The 21,452-nt window shown below is 37.5% G+C and overlaps 1 protein-coding gene across 4 annotated transcripts in view; it reads right to left on the bottom strand.

Annotated features, from left to right (window-relative positions):
• Positions 1–21,452, bottom strand: part of PRTFDC1 (phosphoribosyl transferase domain containing 1) — a 51,897-nt gene that overhangs the window by 10,204 nt on the left and 20,241 nt on the right. For 3 of the 4 annotated variants that reach the window (XM_067291794.1, XM_067291795.1, XM_067291796.1), the window contains one exon: positions 12,502–12,567. The exons of the other annotated variant lie outside the window; for it this stretch is intronic. In XM_067291794.1, coding sequence (XP_067147895.1) covers positions 12,502–12,567 — 66 coding nt within the window. The remainder of the gene's footprint in view (positions 1–12,501; positions 12,568–21,452) is intronic. 4 annotated transcript variants of the gene reach the window in all.

Below are 21,452 nucleotides of genomic sequence, written 5' to 3' on the forward strand. Positions count from 1 at the left end.
TTCTGTTATTCTTGCCACTTCCTTCTCAGATTCAGGGAGTCAAAGAGTTGTAAATGATAGGCACTAGGAGATTTGGTCCTTTGATAATCCCTTTAATCAGCTAGCTCAGGAAACACAGATACTCTGTTTTGTATTATGCACATTCTCATTATTTCCAAAACATAAGTAAGGATTCCCTGTGCTTTGGAGAAAGTCCGTATGTAAGGACTTTGTACTGGAAAAGCCACTATAAAATATTTAGGTAAGAAAGCATTTCATATATATAAATAAGCAGACAGCCTGATACTTGAGTGACACATTAATCCCTCTTTTGATTAGCCAGTGTTACTGTGACTAAAGTTAGCTTTTGCTTGTGACTGAAGGCATTCAAAATGGTTTGCCATTTTGAATGGTTTGCCATTTTGACATCCTCTGGTAGCAGAAACCATCTCCTATAAAACTACTTGATATACTTGGAAACTGATTGTATTGCTACCACTATCAGAAGAGAGCCTATTGAAGCAGACTACTGATAGAGGGGTTCCAGAAAAGGATTAGAGTAGCAGAGAAATAAATTGGGAAAAAAAAAGTTTCGACACAGAGTATCCAAGACAAGGTACTGGTATGTTTAACTACAGCTGGCTGAAATGGGTTAGCTTATAATTGAGCAAATGCCTAGAAGATAAAAAAGAATGTAGTGAATACAACAGGTTGGTATGTTATTAGTATTGTCACCATCATCCTAAATGTACAACTGGCTGCATCTAGCATGCCTTGGGAAAGGTCACAAAGATGGGCTAGACCTTATTTGGTTTCACCATAAAATCCACCTGTGAGCTGATGGGCAGGAGACTGGTGAAACTGATCAGTTTGTGGTGACATCACAATGACTGATAGCTGGACAAGAGACATGCCAAGGACTCTGAAGAAGTTTTCTTCCCAGCATATGTGTTTGGGGGTCCTCTTGTCATATAGATCAAGACTGGTTTGCTCTTTCAGATACAGCTGTAGCAAGGAAACCAGATGAGAGGAAAAGTAATCCAGGCTTCTAGCATGCATTCAATATTTTTTGTCTATTTTTGAAGCTTGGAGAACAGGAAATAGGAATATTTACTAACATGTTGACTAGACTGAAGATGGCATAATTTTTAAGTAAAGCCACCTTCACCAATACCAGCTATGAAATAGGTCCAGAAATCAAATAATGGTTCTGATATATCTTACAGTGAGACACAGAGCGAACAGTCAACTTTTTAAAATATGTCCTGGAAAAGATTTCTTCCAGTCCAAATAAAAAAGGTGCAGTGGCTCAACCCTCAGGTAGATTGAAATACATTTTTATACTGAGTGGTTGCAAGGAGAAGCCAAAGGTTTCATTGCTGATGGATCAGAGGAATGGCTGGGAGCTGATGGGTATGGATGACTGTGATTTATCCTGTGTTTTTGGCTGTTCCTCCCAGGTAGCTGACAGGAAGGAGGCTGGTGCACTCTGTACTCTAACTTTGTTTGTTGAATGCAGGAGGGAAAGGGCTGCTGTGAAACTTAAAATTCTCCTGTTTTGAGTGATCAGGGTGCACACAACTAGACACTCTGCATATGGACACTGTGCATATATGATATTTACACTGTAAAATAGATCTACACAAAAATAAAATTTGCCCTCATATTTTATTTTAGAAGTATTAGAAATGCTTTATAATGCCATGCCTTGGGACATCTGGAAAAAGCAGGAGGTTTTTGACAATATTAGTACTATGTAAAACAAAGAAAAAATAATTTCTAATTCTTGCATACCATGTGAATTCATTTGTCATGTGTTCAAAGGCACATACACGCAAATAAATTATAGAAGACCATCATTCCTTTCATGGATGCACTTTTCACTTCTATAATAAATATGTATGTCTCTGGGAATTTAAAAACCTTTAGTAATGAACTGAAACCTGCAAAAATTGAGAAACAGTTCTCTGTACTCTACTGCCTTTCAAAGCCACATGAACCTACACACTGCAAGTAGTGGGCTGTTATTACAATACATGCAAGAAAAATCTGACTTGTGATAAGCTGAAAAATACTCAAGCAGTGAGTCAACACATTTCTATTGTTTACCTTCCCACAGGTCAATAATAAATGGAACAATGTCAGCTAACAAGACCAAGTATAGTAATGAGATCACGTGTGCCTCCTGCCTGACAGTAGTAAGCATTATGGAAACTATTTTCACCTTCCTGGAAAAGAATAACATTTTTTTTCTGGATTTTGATTTCGTATTTTATTTAGAAGGCTAATTTCAAGGGAAAAATTGCTATGCTTTGAAATAAACATTTCAGTATTTGAGGCAAAGACTGTCTTTGTATTCGCATAACATATAATAAATACTTTAAAAAGGTAAAGTGCTAAGCTGTACATTTAGAAAGGGGGAGTGTTTCTTGGAAAGCAGCAACTCTACTCAAATAATCAAATAAACAACCATACTTAACACAATACTACAGCTAACAGGACAAACACAGCCCTTGCATGTAAAGCAAGAAAATCAGGTAGGTACACAAAGAAGCTATTTTCTCCTTAAATGCCTTAGTATAAAATCAATAGAATAACATGTACACATGTTAAAAAAAAAAACTGCTAAGAAGAACAGAGAGAATTTAAAAATTAAAGAAGAATAATGATTTGAACCCTGGAAAAAAACACCCTAGGGTGAAGTAAGGTTTGTAGCAGGAAGTAATATCTTTTATTTAATTAACAACCCAGTTCCCAATGGGAGAATATTTTTCACAAAAGAACTTTGACCTCTCAGCCCACATCCTCAAAGAGACCACAAAATACCTTCAACAGTTGATCCTGCGAACAAAAATTCAGAACCATTGTGTGCACTAAAAATCATGGACTCAATAAGATACTGGTTTTATGGCATATTACAATCTCTCCTCATAACCTGCCTCCAACTCATTTATCAGTATTCCACAGCTGATAATTTGCTCTCTTTTTCTAATTCAGATAAATTTTTATCTCCCACTTTGGTAGTAGGGGAGATGATTGCACAGGGCAATCACCTTTTTCTCCCAAATTGTCTAACTGATTACGACAGCAGGTTAAAATTAAGAATTACTCTCAGCCTGTACTTAGCCTGAAGTTTGCTGATTCTGTTCAGACCAATAGAAAGATCTTCATGTTTGAAATTGTTTTTTTTTCCAGCTCTATCAATTGATTTAATAAGATATATTAGTCTCCTTTTATCAATTCTACCTTCAAACCTTGCCTCCTTTACATCCTACAGTAAGCTAGTACTTTATTTTACAATGAGCACCCAGTGTGTTACTTTGTCCAAAAGAAACTTAAGTAATTACCAGATCATGTGCAAATAAGCAACCATATGGCACCATAAATTTGATAATGGTAGGCTCCTCAGACTAGCAGGCAAAGGTACAAAAAATAACAGCTAAGGGCAAAAGCTATCCAAATTCAGAAAAGAAAATTAGGTTCACCATTTTAGAAACGATGACAGTTAACTACCAGTAAAACATGCGTGAAGTATGTAGCCTTCTCTGTTACCTGAAGTGTTTAAATCAAGACTTGAAAATAGTCTATGGCTCAAAAGAGAAACTGTAGGCCCAGCGAAGAAATTATCAGGTGGGATTCCTTACTCCAAGTTACCCGGAAGTTCAGATAAGAAGATTATAAGAGTGCCTTCTGATCTTAAAATAGAGGAATCTTTATACAAAGTTTTATTGGTCTCAGGCCAAAGTATTGTACTGCAGAATAAACAGAAAAATGAACCCTAATGTGGGAAGATTTGCAGAGATTTTTGAGAAGCAATTCAAAAAGGCAGATTTACCTATGTCTCGAAAAGCTCATAAAAAGTAAGCAAGTAGCAAGCTTAAAAGAAAGAAAAAGAACTTTTTCACAAATATTTAAATATGGAACTCATTGCTGTAGGATCTCATGGGACTAAAGGCATAGCTGGATTTACAAAGAGATGAGACAGACATGGATAACAGTTCTAGCATTGGATCTATTCAAAATGACAGTCCAGATGTAACTTTGTATTTAGGAAGTCTTTATACTTGTTCTGTCTCACATATCCTTTCCCTAATAAAATTCCAATTGGCTGCTGTTGAAGAGATCATGCAAGCCTAGACAAACACTTCATCCTATATAGTACAGCAGTAATTGTGGTCTTATGAGGGGAGAAAATATATGCGAATTGGGACAGACAGAAATACTTTCACCACAAGGCTCCATTGATGTCCTGAATTCCTTCCTCTCTGCTTCTTGGAGAAAATTATTCTTAAACTATTTGGGGATATATATAACATACTGTTAGTAATACCAGCTTATAAAGTATGCATGAATACACAGATGTTGGAAAAAAGTGCCTTCTTTTAAGGTGAAGGCAATAAAAAATATGAAAGATAAAAGAAAGATATAGCCCCTTACCTATATCTATTTCTTTTTCTGGGGGAGGGCACATTATAATATTTTGATTCTCTTAAATTCAATTTCCATTCAAAATCTGCATTTTTGAGTAAGATTATTTCTAAAAATACTTTCTTTTCATGTGTAGACTATATCTTCAAAAGAGTACCTAATTTGATAATGTGATTGCTCAAGCTCAGTTGTTAACCAATTATCAGCTTACTCATCACACCTACAGCCCTAGCTTTCTTAGCACTGTGTTTGGGGAACCTCAGGTCCTACTGGTTAAACACGACATTTTATGACAACTTAATATAAATTAGCTTTGAAGAAGCCATGATATACAGCTGAAGAATCATCAACAAACAAAGGTTAAACAGCAAAGCACCAAGTTTTAGTGAAGAGGTCTAAAGGAGGCTAGAAGGATTGCTGTTAGAACAGAAATCATTTAACAGCGTGCACATCTACAGATACTCACACGTCATCAAGATAGAAAATAATATGGAAGACTTTTGAGAGATTACACAGAATCACAGAATGGTTGAGGTTGGAAGGGACCTCTGGAGATCATGTAGTCCAACCCCCCTGCTCAAGCAGGGTCACCTAGAGCATGTTGCACAGGATTGCGTCCAGGCGGGTTTTGAATATCTCCAGAGAAGGAGACTCCACAACCTCTCGGGGCAACCTGTTCCAGTGCTCTGTCACCCTCACAGTGAAGAAGTTTTTCCTCATATTCAGATGGAACTGTCTGTGTTTCAGTTTGTGCCCGTTGCCTCTTGTCCTGTCGCTGGGCACCACTGAAAAGAGTCTGGCCCCATCCTCTTGACACCCTCCCTTTAGATATTTGTACACATTAATAAGATCCCCCCTCAGCCTTCTCTTTTCCAGGCTAAACAGGCCCAGCTCTCTCAGCCTTTCCTCATAAAAGAGATGCTCCAGTCCCCTAATCATCTTCGTAGCCCTTCGCTGGACTTGCTCCAGTAGCTCCATGTCTCTCTTGTACTGGGGAACCCAGAACTGGACGCAGTACTCCAGATGTGGCCTCACCAGGGCTGAGTAGAGGGGGAGGATCACCTCCCTTGACCTGCTGGCAACACTCTTCCTGATGCACCCCAGGATACCATTGGCCTTCTTGGCCACAAGGGCACACTGCTGCCTCATGCTTAACTTGTCCACCAGGACTCCCAGGTCCTTCTCCGCAGAGCTGCTTTCCAGCAGGTCAGCCCCCAACCTGTACTGGTGCATGGGGTTATTCCTTCCCAGGTGCAGGACCCTGCACTTGCCTTTGTTGAACTTCATGAGGTTCCTCTCTGCCCACCTCTCCAGCCTGTCCAGGTCTCTCTGAACGGCAGCACAGCCCCCTGGTGTATCTGCCACTCCTCCCAGCTTTGTATCATCAGCAAACTTGTTGAGGGTGCACTCTGTCCCCTCATCCAGGTCACTGATGAAGAAGTTGAACAAGACTGGACTCAGTACTGACCCCCGGGGGACACTGCTAGCTACAGGCCTCCAACTAGACTGCGCAGCTGATCACAACCCTCTGAGCTCTGCCATTCAGCCAGTTCTCAATCCATCTCACTGTCCACTCATCTAACCCACACTTCCTGAGCTTGTCTATGAGGATGTTATGGGAGACAGTGTCAAAAGCCTTGCTGAAGTCAAGGTAGACAACATCCACTGCTCTCCCCTCATCTACCCAGCCAGTCATTCCATCATAGAAGGCTATCAGATTGGTTAGGCATGATTTCCCCTTGGTGAAGCCATGCTGACTACTCCTGATCACCTTCTTTTCCTCCATATGCTTGGAGATGGCATCCAGAATGAGTCGCTCCATCACCTTTTCAGGGATGCAGGTGAGGCTGACTGGCCTGCAGTTCCCTGGGTCCTCCTTCTTGCCCTTTTTGAAGACTGGGGTGACGTTGGCTTTCTTCCAGTCTTCAGGCACCTCTCCTGTTCTCCATGACCTTTCAAAGATGATGGAGAGTGGCCTAGCAATAATGTCCGCCAGCTCCCTCAGCACTTGTGGGTGCATCCCATCGGGGCCCATGGATTTGTGGGTGTCAAGTTTGCTTAAATGATCTCTAACCCGATCCTCCTTGACCAAGGGAAAGTCTTCCTTTCTCCAGACTTTCTCTCTTGCCTCCAAGGTCTGGGATTCCTGAGGGTTGGCCTTAGCAGTAAAGTCTGAAGCAAAGAAGGCATTCAGTAACTCTGCCTTCTCTGCATCCTTTGTCACCAGGGCATCCACCCCATTCAGCAAAGGGCCCACATTTTCCTTAGTCTTCCTTTTGCTACTGATGTATTTGAAGAAGCCCTTCTTGTTGCCCTTGACATCCCTTGCCAGATTTAATTCCAAACGGGCCTTAGCCTTCCTCGTCACATCCCTGCATACTCTGACAACATTCCTATATTCCTCACAGGTGGTCTGTCCCCCTTTCCACATTCTGTATACTTCCTTCTTCTGGTTGAGTTTTGCCAGGAGCTCCTTGCTCATCCGTGCAGGTCTCCTGCTCCCTTTGCTTGACTTCTTACTCATAGGCATGCACTGATCTTGAGCTTGGAGGAAGTGATCCTTGAATGTTAACCAGCTCTCTTATTAGAAATATAAGAAGGAGCTTTCGACCGAATTCTATAAAAGGTCAAAAATGGCTGATTTTAATCTTTTCTGCTGGGCTGATCCACAGCTAACATCATTCCCGAAAGACCACCTATCTTTTCTGAAAGATATTATTGTTTGAGACACTGAATTTGGTCAGTGTCAGCTGCTGATGAGTGCAACTTGGTTAGTGTGTTAAGAGTCTATGTACATAGATGCTAGCTACTTACAATCAATTCAGACTAGCTCAGTATCTTGAAAAGTCAGCAGTGGGTGATCTAATGGAGGGAATGATGATATGCTGTCATTAACTTTTTGTTCCTAGAGCGTTGTGTTGAATGCTGTACCTACACGTTCTGCTTGCAGCCATTTTTACAGAATGCTTCTGTTGTGCATAAGTAGGGCAGATTACCATAATCAGTCTAAAGGTAATGCATGAATGGATCACCATCTCCATTCTCTTACTTAGATGACAAAGTGTAATTGTCTGATAATTTGGAGTTGGAAGAGGATTTTTGACACAGGTGCAATCAACAGAATTATGAATTCATATGATGTAAAAGCAGGTAGACAGTGGGTGAACAGAGCCCATGTGAAAAACGAGGTGGGAAGTCTGGAAAGTTTCCTTTGTACTTTCCTTCCTCCAGAACAAAAAAGAGTAAATAATCAAAAAGTAACAGTAGAACAGATTAGCTAAGAAGGAAGTGCAAAGAAAGGTTATCAACTTCATGGAAGAACAAAAAATAGAATGTCTTTTTCTGTGGGAAAAGCAGTTAAAGTTGATAATTGTCAGGAGTAGGCAGTATAAAACCTAATTAATTATTAAGAAAAAAAGCAGAAAGACAAATATGACTAAAGATGGCAGTTAAATAGAGGTACAGAAGACACAGAACGCTTTGAGATGACAAAATATATCAACCACTGAAAAGATGAAAAAGGCAAGGCTGAACATATGATAGGAATATACTGAGATGTAAAGATGAATCGCGGACATGACTATTGCAGAAGTGAGAGAATAAAACTCCATGTTGCACAGCTGCCCCATGGATCATTTATTAAATATTCAAATGCTAACATATTTAGGAGAATGATAGGGAAACAATTCTCAGTACTCGTTAGAACTTATGACAGGCAGAGAAAATGGTTGAATAAAATAAAAGAAATAAGAGACATAGATATTGAAAAGAAAGTGAGATTGAAGTACGTCCCTGGAATGTGTTCCCATATGACAAGTGAGAGAAGAATGAAAATGATAGACAATGGATAAATTGATTTAGGCTACAGATACATAAAGGAAGTCTAGAGATTTTATAACACATATCCTGCCAGAAGGAAGTAAGGACTACTGAATGTTGAATGTCTTCCTCTGAGTGAACTCTCTTTTAGATATGACTTGACAAGGCATTTCAGGAGAAAACCAGAATAATGGTAGAATGTTCAAACTAATACAATGAAGAGGAGGAATACAAGACATGCACTTTCTTTTCCTCTTGATCAGTATTTATTACTGTATATGCTTCTCCAATAGCATCAAAACCACTGACTGTCAACAAAATGGATTTAATATGAACAAGAGGAATAACTCTTCATGAAGGAAATTATACATTGATCCATATTATGGACAAACTGGGATGATCCTTACAGCTGGAATATCAGTAGAAGCGCATTGGCTCTATAATTGTACCTTACTAACTATGTAGCTACCTTGTTTTAATTAAAAGTTCTTATTAATCTAATAAATAAGAATGACTAATTTTGTTCACATTCTATGTTATATAGAAAAAGTGGTAATTGAATAATTATATGTATGTAATTTTGAAATTAAATACATTACACAAACGTAATAAGTATGTAAGTACAAAACTATATAAATTATAAGTATGTCATTTTGTCTAACTTGTCTCACTTGTGAGGAAACAAGTCAAAATGGTATAGGAGCTTTTTTTAAAAGGTTACAGGACATATTCCATATGGAATAATCTAAAGAATAACTTCTGCCAGTAGAGACTTTGGACAATGTAATCAGCTCCACAGCTCTTGGAATTAATGCTGTTCTGTATTTGCCATGCTTCTGGATATCAGATTACAATAATTGTTCCTTTCCCTTCAACAAAGATACAAACCCCAAGTTATTTACAATATATTAAGACAAAATATACACACATAAAAGTGTAAGAGGTAAATAGCAGTGATAATTCACAACACTGGTACAGTTAGATCTACTGACATTTCTAGAGGTTGTTAAATATTTTTGTTTAGATGCTACAAATACTTTAAAATGTGTTATGAATTATTACAGCATTATGCAGTACTGTGTATTCTTATAGTATTAACACTAAGTAAGGTTATATTATTTGTTCTTTTATGGCAATCCATGTGGATAAGGTAAACGTCTTGCATTGCCTCTAGTTTTCTGAACAGTTATTAATTACCTCCCTATTTTCAAATTTTATTCCATTTTCTCTGCACAGAAATGAATACTTATAAAGCATTAAAGTCTTAGGCTACATCAGGACTCATTCTCCAGGTACCTTTATTAATGATTCATGCAATGGAAATCTTGAGTCTCAGCTCCATGACCTTCTTCACAGAAGGAGAATTTTGAATTTGTGGATCATTTTTGTCAGGTAACAATCTGGGTCTGCATGCTAATTCCCTTCTCTCAGAATATTATCTTTTTCGTGTTTTAGGTTATTATGTATTTTTTTACATTTTTAATTTTTTTATAAACAAAAGCATGTTCTATAGAGGTACAAAAGAGATATTTTTCCTTCTGAAGAGCTATTATCATTAACAGTTTATTTTTAATTTGCTTTTAAAATGTTTTGCTTTCTTAAAGCTTTCTCGGAAAAAAACACTGCCAGAGAACAGCATGTTCATGAAGCTACTCAGCAATCTATTTTTCAATATAAAGTAGCAGAGAGAGGGAGATAATTGTTAAGAAATACATAAAGTCTTATTTTTTCTATTTAGTGTTCACTAAGATTATAGGATAACTGAGGTTCCAGGTATTATTACTTAATGAATATCACTTTAAGATCAAAATCTCAGTATCTTTTGTCTGCAGTTTTCAAAAGTGTTTTAGCTATTTATGCTCCTGAACCTGACGGAAAGTTAATGGAACTTACATTCTGAGTCCACGCAGGCACTTTTGAAAACATCTTCCATGATCGTTAAGTTAATAGGTTTTAACTTGGCATATCAATTTTTTGATATAATTACAATCCTTCGTTAATAAGTATTCCAAGCAGGCAGAAGAAGTGTCCATTTCACTTAAAAGTGGGCAAGTTGAATTCTACCAGCAAGTCTTCCACTAATACACTCAGTGACTTTAAAATGGTTACTAAAGTCAGCAGTTTCAAAAGCCAGCAGCTAAACAAAGACATTAAATTAAAAAACTTCAAGGAAAGATTTACATTGACTGTAGGAGGCTCTGAATCAGTCTGCAAATGGTTGATTAGTAAAATGTGCTGCATACTTGAACTAATTGCTTAAGTCAACAACAGATGGGGGAGTTGGCATCTGTGGACATAAGGTCACTCCTTCATATATCCAACTTTAGATGTGTAAGTATGAACATTTGAGCTCAAGTTTGCATCTCAGTTTTTCAATTAGTAAAATGAATCTGAAGGAAACCCTGTTTTCACTTATTATTGTGAAAGTACTATTTAATTAGTGATAGATCAGCTGTGTCACAGGAACAATTGCATACACGCAACCTCTGTTCACCCCATGAGCTCTGTCAGTCTCAGCCCTCCCTTCCTCCTCTGCTTCAGCCTCTCCACAGCCGGCTTCTGTCCCTGGATGACTCCTCATTGGTAACTGCTTTCATCCCCAAACCAGCCCCTTCATGCTTACCCAAGGTCCCAGCCCCCACAACCCAACAATCCTAAACTGTATTCCTGTTCAGTTCTCTCCCCAAATATTTTCTAGCTTCAAAACAGATTTGATGTCCCTGTTCCACACCTGGGAACAGGAGGGCAGGGCCAATAAGCAAAAGGTCACGAGCATTTTCAGTATAAGAAAGCAATGATGTGCTTTATTTTTGGACAAATCAGAACTATTTTGGCTGAAAGTTTCCCTCTCTCTTATATGCATATGCACACATAAACACACAAAAGTCCTGAGACAGGCAATAATATTTTGCATCAGTGAATTCAAACTATACTAGAAAGATTATATCTGGAAAAGATGTAAGTAACTGAAACCAAGATCTTATAATAAGCCTGGTGAGATAGATTCGTCAAGAAAATTTGGGATTGAGAGATGGGGAAGGGGAGCTGGGCCTAGAATGTGAGAAAGGACTCAGACTATCTGGGAAAGAGAAATGTTAGGTAACCTTAACAGGTGCACTGCCAGCTCTGCCTATGAAGCCGAGAAACATGCAAAATCATTGCAGAAAAACAGGTAACTCCAGTGATTGAATATTAGAATGGAGCAAATGATAAATATTACACAAGAACATGATTCATGCTTTAGTGATCATCTGGAAAAAGAACCCACCCAGTTGAATTTAGAAGTGCAAATTGAGGACATATGTATCACTAAAATTGCCTGAGTATGATAGTTGTTTTTTATTTAAGTTCTAGTTGCATCAAAGCCTATTTAACATTAATGAAATATTTTAAATTAAGTTTTTTTCTTCCTTTTCTGAAGTGTGCTATAGTACAACAAAACAAATGAGCTTACTGGTGCTGCATTTGAGTGCTCTGAAGAAACTGATGCTGTTTAGTGCCAGCTAATCCAAGAGTAAATGTATGCACAGTACAAATAACAAAATAAGTGTTATTGTCTTAATGCATAAGTGAATATCCCTTTCTGACCATTTTCCACATAGACCATTTGCCTAATGAAATCAGTCTTCCTTCCTCTTCAAGCACTGCTTTGTATCAACATGCTTGGATGAAAATAGCCTTTTCACTGCATCAGACCTCTCCCTGTCTTTCATTACCACAATGTTCAGTCATAGTGCAAAACATATTCAGCCTTGCAGACAGCCTGATGCTGAAATAAAGTATCCCATTTGATTAGCTGTATGACAGGTTCCACAACTGAACCTTACACACTTAAGCAAAATTGTATTAGACTGCTCATATGTTGGACAGGGATATTCAAAGTGCATTAGGTTTGCCTGCAGCACCAAAAACAGAAAAAACAAGACTTCAAGACATAAACAAGCTCGGGGGAAGCATTCCAGCACAAATTTTGCTACACAATATCACTGATGGTATGCCTATCACTATTTGGGAAATCCCTACACTAGGATGGAGGGCTACATTCTGACCTTTTTAGGCATCTGCAATGCGAAAGCAATGGCATTGCAGCAATTTAATGGAAATGAATGTTTCTTTAATTCCAAAAATTAACAAAAATATATACCCGAATATATAACCCATCTGTGAAAGTACTAGTACCTGACTTTGAAATTGACAGTGAATGTGCAAAATGACAGTTTTTCTCAACTATTTTTAGTGGATGTATTTTCTTTCTTAAATTTAAAATTAACAAACCTTCCCAGTCAGCTTTGAAAGATCATCTCCTCCTATTATCTGCATATCTTGCATAGACTGATCGTTCTGAAAGAACAAAGACAAAATTTTGAAATTGGATGTAACTGCATAAAATAAAAGTATAAACACATTAACACTTCTTTGATCTTTCGCAGTCTCAGTTACCAATATGTTATAATGATTATTAGTACCGGTGTAGGACAGAAACATACTGTGGCCTGTTCTTGCGCCTTCTATCATCTCCTGGTTGTATTTAAACCACCATTAAGCTCCAGGCTTTATTGAACTAAACAAAGTCATATCTTTATTTTTTAAATAAATGATGTTCCTTGCTATTTCTTAATACAACAAGTGTTGAGCAACATATTTGTTCCTCCCCCTGTGGAAAAACAGGAGCATCTAACACTTGACAAAACATCTATAAGTGCATTCTTTTTTTGGAACAGTCTTTATAAACACAGGTAAAATGTACCTACCTGTGCCACTCACAGTGAGGACTCAGCTATTTTAGAAGAAATTCACTTAGTATTTTTTTCTGGAAAATAGTTTTGCAAAAATTATCAGTTGCTATCAACAAAAGGTTCAGTGTGCATGTGTATGGGCATACAATTTCAAGGGCTTTGGTTTTCGTTTTTTCAACTAACTCAAAGAAGAAATTCTTGAGGTCAATTCAATAAAATATAATACAGTCAATCAGGTCAAACTAATCTCAACAACATAGTACATTTTGATTTTCCTGATAAAAAAGATATTTTTAAAAAATCAGTAAAACATTCTCTTTTGATAAATTTGTTTTACAGAAATTTCTAGTGTAAAGTCATTCTGATGAAAAATTCTCAAATGGGTCTAGTTCAAATTCATTAACAGCAGCAAAGATAAGATCACATAAGGGAGACATATGGAAACCCTACCATTAATAGAAGACGGAAGAAGACTTAAGGAAGGTACCAAATTAAAAAAAAAAAAAAGTCATGGCCAGGAAGTATGAACATTCCAGAGAAAGCAAGAGCAAAATTAATAAATATAGTTAATGGAGTTTTTGCAAAATTGGTGCATGTGCAAATCTAATCTCCCTACCCACAGGGAGACTGGGTTAATCCAATTTTAATAATAGCTGCAGTACCTTAATGTGACACTGTAGTTTACTAATAACATCAGAAAGCTTTAGCTTTACCAAAACCCACCAAATATGCAACTTTTGAATACTTTGCTTTTATTTCATAAATAAATCCAGTGCTCTGAGGTCAAACATTTTTCCACAAATAAATAACAGGGCAGCAGAACTTACAAGGTAGGGGAGGATTTACTGGTGGACTAAGGGGTTTCTTCTTCTTCCCTCAACAGCAGCAGCAGCAGTGGGGGCACGTGTGTGCCTGCCCCACAACGCAGTGTGGGCTGCATGCCTCGGCAGTCCTCCACTCCCGACGAAACTGCACCAGCCAATGCTCACGGCCAAAGGCCAGGGACTTGCAAAGCATCTTTGCAGCCACTTGATCATAAGCAATGTGGCAGCCCCAGGAATTATTCATGGTCCCCAAGGAAAAAGATTGTCTAAATTAACATAGCCTTTCTGAACAACTGTAAAGGTTGTAGTGTTGCCCAGCTGAAAATTTCTGCAAGTCCGCCTGCTGCACACCCACCAAAAGATTTCTCTTCTGTTCCCAAAAAACTCTTACACCATGGCTTTGGAAGAGGTCTTTGGCAGTCATTGCCTTAAAAGACAATTTTAGACCTGCCTTCACATTTCTGCACTGGATCTAGGAGCTTTAGATCCTCTTCATGCTGCTCTGATTCGTTTCCTGGGAAACAGGGCTACAGCAGGAATGAAGGTTGCATCCCGTATGTTTTCTAATATAAGTTTCAGCATTTATTTTGTTTTTGTAAAGAACAACAGAAAAAACAAAGCAAGCAACTCCTTCCTCATAAAATTATTTTAGAACTAAAGAAAAAGTGGAGATAGAGAATATTTTAAGTTTAGGCTTAAAAGCATAAGCCTTTTGTTGTAGAGTAAGCCAGGTCATTCTTCAAAAGTCAGGGACATATTCAGGTCAACACTAGTATGAGACTGTAGAAAGCAAAAAGATTGTTTCCAGTGCCTATCAGGGCATGTGTAACCAAGATGGTGACAAAAGATTTTTCCATTTCCAAATAAGATGGAATTTCAGTAACTAGAAAAACCAACATGCAGGAATTACTGAAGGAGCAGTTTGCCCTTGGTTGCTAGTTGAAAAAGAGAGAAAGAAAAGATAACAGTGAGGTGCAGGGATTAATGAATGAGATTTTTTTTTAAATTAAAAAAAATCTCTTTCAGCAGACTTGCAGCAGCGCTGTTTCATTTGCATTTGGTATTTCTGGCTGCAGCTGAAAGGAAGACGCTAAAATAGCATCTTCATTGCTGGTGAGCAGTTAAGCAAACACAAAGGCCATTGAGAGCCGGGGGATTAGAGTAGCCCATCAATCTGCATATTCACACACTGGCGGCTGTGCCGCAACTGCACACAATTATGTAAATCCCTGTGTTCTGACCAGACAACCGTTGCTGTCAGAGGACAAGACTGAGCCTTCACTCTGCCTAAAACCTATATACAATAATACAACTCTGAACCCTTCAGCCATGGTGCATTCAAGAAATAACAGAAAAAAATGACTTGCATCACACAGCAGAACAATTCTATTTCAAAACAAAAATCTGATCATTGATTTTAATGCCATTATTAGAAACACTTCCACAATCATCAATTGACTCACACTGTAAAATATATAACTGCCAAACAGCAAGATTCAGTACCACAATGTGACATTACAGTAATCGTAATGTTCATATATAGAGAGCGAGTTCACACTCTATGGTTGCCATAGGAACCTCTCAATGCTTTTTTTCCTGGTTCCTCAGTTTATAATCTCAAAATAACATTGCACTAAATATTAAGTATGAAGTACAATAGATGTTAAAAAGAAAAAAATTGACTGAAAAAAATTGATTCATTCAGGACTTTTTACTGTCAATTCAGAACTGCTTGTTTATTTTTCACAATCTCAGTCACTCAGGGTTTCTTTCTTTCTCTGGGAGATGCTCCATAGATTGACAGCACAAAACCGATATGACTGAGTCTCTGGGACTTATCATAGATGCAAAGTCACGAATTAAAGGTTCACTTTCAATCTCTCAAGACTCCTCAATACTTACTCCCTAACATCCCTATACCTTATCAACACTGTTTTTGCAGTTAAATGCTTAAGACTAAATATAACGTCCAAGGTAGAGACATAACAAAACCACACTGCGTTTTGATTTATGCAGCACAAAACGTACTGCAGCTGTTTCTAAAGAATCATGATGCATCTTTTGTCATCCTTACATCTCATCCCAACCTGTATTCAATACCTACATTTCTGATTTTTTCTGAACTTAATAAATTTGTGCTTTTCTAGGATAAGTCACATTTTTGTTTTTGCTATTGTATCATGTGTTGCACTTTTTCACTTGTTCATCTTTGTTTTATAATTTTATTTCATGCAGACCTTGTCAATATACATCTTGAAATCCTAGGAAATCTTAATGAATGAAAGCTAGAATGTTGCTGCTTCCACCTTCACTTCTCCCAGCACACATGATAACGCTTTGTTTGACTTTCTAGGCTGATTGGAAGTATAGATATTTAAATTCCATCTATACTAAGTCATGTCTTTTGAACTGGGTGGGGCACAGAAATATTACATCTCTTTTACATCTCCTGAGATCAACACTTGGACATAGTTCAAGTTACAAGTGAAATGAGTTGGGTGGTCTTAGTAAAATTTATAATAAACAGCATTGCTCATCTGAAAATTGCACCAAACTGTGAACATCTGTTACTCTTCTAAAGGAATAGAATCTGGAGCACATTAATATTGGACTCAGGGAAACAAAGATTCTTTAATCATGGCAAAAAAGGCAGTTCTAACAAAACAGTTTAAATGAACAACTAAATTATAAAATACGGACACCATGACATTATCACACATCTATTTAATGTAGTCTGCACAGTTCATACATAATCCCTTGAAAAAAACATGATTACCTTTTTACTCCCCAAATTCATCAGGCAGACTCCTAAAACAGAAGGACCTGATCACCAGGCCTGTGCCACTTGCTTGGTGGTACAGCAGATCTGCCAACTGGAGGGTTCCCATGAGGACAACTCTGCCACTTTGCAGTCTCACCTTATCTCCTACACCTGGGTATTCCAGCAGGGCTTTGACCCCAAAGAAGGGATTGACAGACCATCATTTTTAATTGTCCCTGGCAACCTCAAGCATTTGAATATAATGTAGAGTATCTGTAAGGCTTCCCTGATCCTCCCCTAGCCCCTAAGTGAAAAAGTGACTTTATGCTGCCTGTTCTTACCTGGGTAAACTGAGTACAAAATGAATTGTTGTCTGTGAGGTTTCTGATTTATACCCCCAATTAGCACAGTATGAAAAGCAACAGTCAGGCACTACTTCACCAATAGGCTTGGTCTGACATATCCACTAATGCAGAGTGGAGTTCAGTCTCCACACTCACTTAGGCCTCACTTTATATTTTACCATTAAGACTGTCATTAACTGCACGTGATCTACACTACTTCTATTCTAATAGGGTGACCCATGATCTTGAAATCTTGAAACATCTTCATTAGAGAGAGGATTACTCTGCCACTAGTTTAGGCATCTAAAAGTCAGACATCTAAATCTATGCTACTCATTCCTTCATAATCAATGGAGAAAACGAGACACTTGAAAAAGGTGATTTATTTCAACCAAAGATAGGTTGCTATGGTAGGTCAGGTAAATCATCTATTTCACTATACAGGAAATCTACAGCAAATAACATATACTTAGACATCTCTCTGTCAGACATCTGAAATTAGGTTAGATGGATCCCAACCTGAGAGACTGAGATCATGATTTTTTTACTATAAACTTCACTGAGAACTCAGAAAGAAATTATTTTCGCATTTACCACAGGCACGTAGGAAGCAATAATCTTGACTATTTTCCATTAGTAACATCCTGAACCATCCACTTAGACTCTGTCTCACACAAACCTTTCACATAATTCCTCTCAGTCCCACCACAGGATATTTTGCTTGCATATTTACTCAAAGGTTTAATTTTAATCTAGTTGAAAGATATTTGAGGAGAGATTTCAAAAGATACAATCAATCTAATACTTTTTCTCACTTATGTCAAGAATAAATATTTGCAACCAGCCTTTGCAGATTCAGAAGTGGTTTTACAGTGATGACACAACAGCTTTGCAGTTAGGTATCTTAGTTGTATGTAACATTACACTGGAGGATTAATAGGGTTCTGCAGTCTAAACTTCTAGGTACAGAAATGTAAATTTACCTATAGGGTCTACCCACTGAGTAATGAAAACAATTGGATTTTTATATGTGTGTGGGGTTCATGATCATCAAGAATGGAGTCCTAATGACCCTCACTAAAATTATAACTTGAGTTTATAGCAACGGGGTAGGCTGTACTTAAAACAGTGCCTCGGTGATCTGAACAGCTGCATTTTGAATGGCACTGAGGGAACAAGGATGGCATTAAAGCCAAAGAGAAGATGACATTAGTCAAGGTAATTTGAACAAATTTCTTGGTAGTTCATACAATAAAGAAAAGCTGAGACTTTGAAATGTTACATGGACAGAATTGATGCATGAAATAGGTATATGATTTCAGAGACATAGCTGTGTCAAAGACAGTGGCTAAAATACACTGTTAAAACTGAAATTGAGAATGACAGAAAACCCAAGAAGAACTGTATACGCTGGCATACAAATTAACATATATTACAGTTACCTTTTTCAGGTAAGAAAAAACATAGTTCTCAGATGAAAAAAGAAACAGATATGATAAGAAATTACTTCTGAGTTAATATCTTTCAAGCATGAAACCACAGAAGCAATGCCTCTTACACAACTTTTAAATAGAAAATTACTACTTCTGTGTGTCTTAGCTGCATCAAACTGATTCATAATAAGACTGAGCTTTCTGCATTTAAAAAATAGCATTGTAGAAATTAACTGTAGGTGTTTGTAGAGTTTAGATTACTGTATCTGCAATCGTAAAAGTTTCTGCTTTGAGATTATATACTATTCAATAATTATAATATCTTTTGCTTCATGACCATGCTCTACCATCTCAGCCATGAACATAATAATTAAAATGAAAATTTTGATATTCTAGTTTGGATGCAGACACCCTACTATGAAACATACTTGCTTTGCAATCTGCCTCCTGAAAAGTACTTGAATATATGAATATGGTGGTCTGAGAAATGTCGGTATGGAATCTACATCTTTACTAACCAATTTTACTACTGGGCAAAATCAAACTGACATATAAAATATAGGTTATGAAATTATCCTCAATATATCAGCAGAAGTAAGAACATCACTGGAGTGGTAATATGTTGTATTTACCAGCAACATATACTTGAACTGAGAGTATTTTGGGTTTCTTCTCTAAAGAATGACAGCTACGAACAAAGGACCTCAAGAGCATAGGTCAAAACATGGACTGTCATGCTTCTCATGGTAAGAAACTAGAAGGACTACGTAGTTTCTAGCAGCATTGAGAGGACAACTAGTACTGTTAGACTGGAGACTTGTGCAAATGAATGAGAAAGATATGAATCCCTCACCAGTAAAGCCAGGAAAGCATGCCTTCCCCTCCTCACAATCAAATGTCTTCCCAAGTGCAGGCTGCAACCTCCAAGGCACACCCACATTCAAAATAATTATGCACGAGGTCACTGATATGTCTGTGGGAGGTGCTTTGAATACCCTGCAAACAAGTCAATGATGCTGAACCAACTGGAAATCAAGTATAGTAGGAACTCTAGCATACACCCACTGTCAGAACACCATCTATCCTGCAGGGACAGTTCAACACCAACTGCCACTTGATGCTAAAGGTACATTTACACTGAAACACTGACAATTTAATACATCTGTATTAGCTTTAAAGTTGAGGCTACAATGCCTTCCTGAGCTTCTTGGTAACTACATCACTGACTATGCTGTGCTGAGATCTGTGTCACTGCCATTGCCAGCATAACCTGAGATAGTCAATTTGAAACTGGTGTAGGTATATCTATCTGAGCTCCAGTTACTAGAGTATAAGGTGTATCTTTATACCTCTATGGTTAGATCTACAATATAATTAATTTGAAGTTTTCATTTATTTTCTATTCTTCTTCCTCCATGTTGTTATTCCTTAGCAAAAAGGGCAATCACAAAGGTCTGGAAGTGCTTCAAATTCAAGAGAGCTTATCCAGTTCTAGGGAAGGCCAGAATTCTGCAAGGAAGAGGTGGGCTTTGGACAGCATAACACAAGCAATTAAGTTACTATAATTCAGCAGGGTACTCCTCATTAGCTGACAGGTGGCAACACATGTATGTGTTTCTTCCCTACTATAAAAGCAAAGAAGATCCCTTAGCTTAAACAACTCTCAGAGCAACAGTAAGTTATTAAACTTGGTAAATTGGATTGTTTGCAATCATCTGTTCACACATTCAGTAATTTATTGCATAGCAAGACTGCATGCCTTCTCCTTATTTCATCCAAAGAAGGTAAGGTATCTTGCAATAGACATAAATACCTGAGAAGAAACCCAACTCTCACTGTAAAGAACCGCATTGTATAAGTATAGTTAACTTTTCCCACCACAAACAAGGTGAAAACAAGGAACAATTATTTATTCTGAATTTCTATTTAAAATACTCATGGAACTAACTACAATGGGTACAATTTCATTAAACATGCAGCCTTTTTATTTAGAGCATCTTATCTCAAAACTGAAAAAGTACAATCCTTTCTAAGTGCCATAACACTGAAGACCAGATTTATAGCATTATTATCTTATTTAGCAATGTGCGACACTGAATTTCTTTTGTTTTGCTTATTTTACAGGTATTTCAGCAACTGACAATATTAAGCAGTAGTGTGTATTTAGATTTCAGTTATACATTTGTATTTTACAACAGCAGCAAGAATAAAACAAAACGGAACATTCTGATGGTTTTGTTGGTGAATGAGTGAGCAAGGGAAAGAGAGAGTCAACTTAGAGCCCCAAGGCCTGATAATTGCAATGCATGACCCAGAATGGGAGCTGAAGCTACTCTGGTCTTTTCAGGCTTAGATGCTTGTCTCTAAAGGAAAAAAATACTAAGCGAGTATTCCTTTTTTACTGGAATATACAGGCAAAAAATATGTATCTTTTCACTCAGAATAACTTTAAAAGCCAGGGAGATCTGTGTTGTAAACAAAACATAGAAATACAGGTGTTCAAAAATTTTATTAAAGCTTAGTTTGCCTAAGGTATTTTCTATAATGTCATGCAAGGTAGCACAACTTTGGCATAGCTTTGCTCTGGCATTTAATTATTTCAGTTCTCTTTCTTCTTTGCTTGTGCCATACAAAGCTCATCTGTTTCACCTTTAAACTGTTTCCTAATAAAATCTGTCTGTCAGTCAGTCATTCCTTCCCTTGCTTGAGTACTCCAAAGGCTGACAGGGGTTAATGGGCTCAAAGATATTAAATTCCTATTCATTTTATGAAAATAGGTATGAGGAGAAACAGATACTGCCTCCCATGGAGGGAAGCAATAAGTATAAGCTCAGCCATCATTACAAACTGGAAAATCCACACTGAAATGAAATGTTATGAACCTATCCATATGAAAAGCTTCAATAAGAGTTCATAATGTAGTAGATATTCATCCCTTATAGGGGATGCTTGAGTGTACATTCTCTGGTGACTAGTAAAGCATAAATTGTCCTTGAAGCTTTTTCCCTGTCAGTTGAGGCATTCATAACTCTCATGGGTATTCTCCCATGTCTAACAAAGGTGAACTCACCCGCAGTGCAAATAGTTATGTTAAAAATTCAACCAGCCACACAATGCAAATCCTTTGG

The sequence above is a fragment of the Apteryx mantelli genome, chromosome 2 (genome assembly GCF_036417845.1).
Source record: "Apteryx mantelli isolate bAptMan1 chromosome 2, bAptMan1.hap1, whole genome shotgun sequence".
NCBI lineage: Eukaryota > Metazoa > Chordata > Aves > Apterygiformes > Apterygidae > Apteryx > Apteryx mantelli.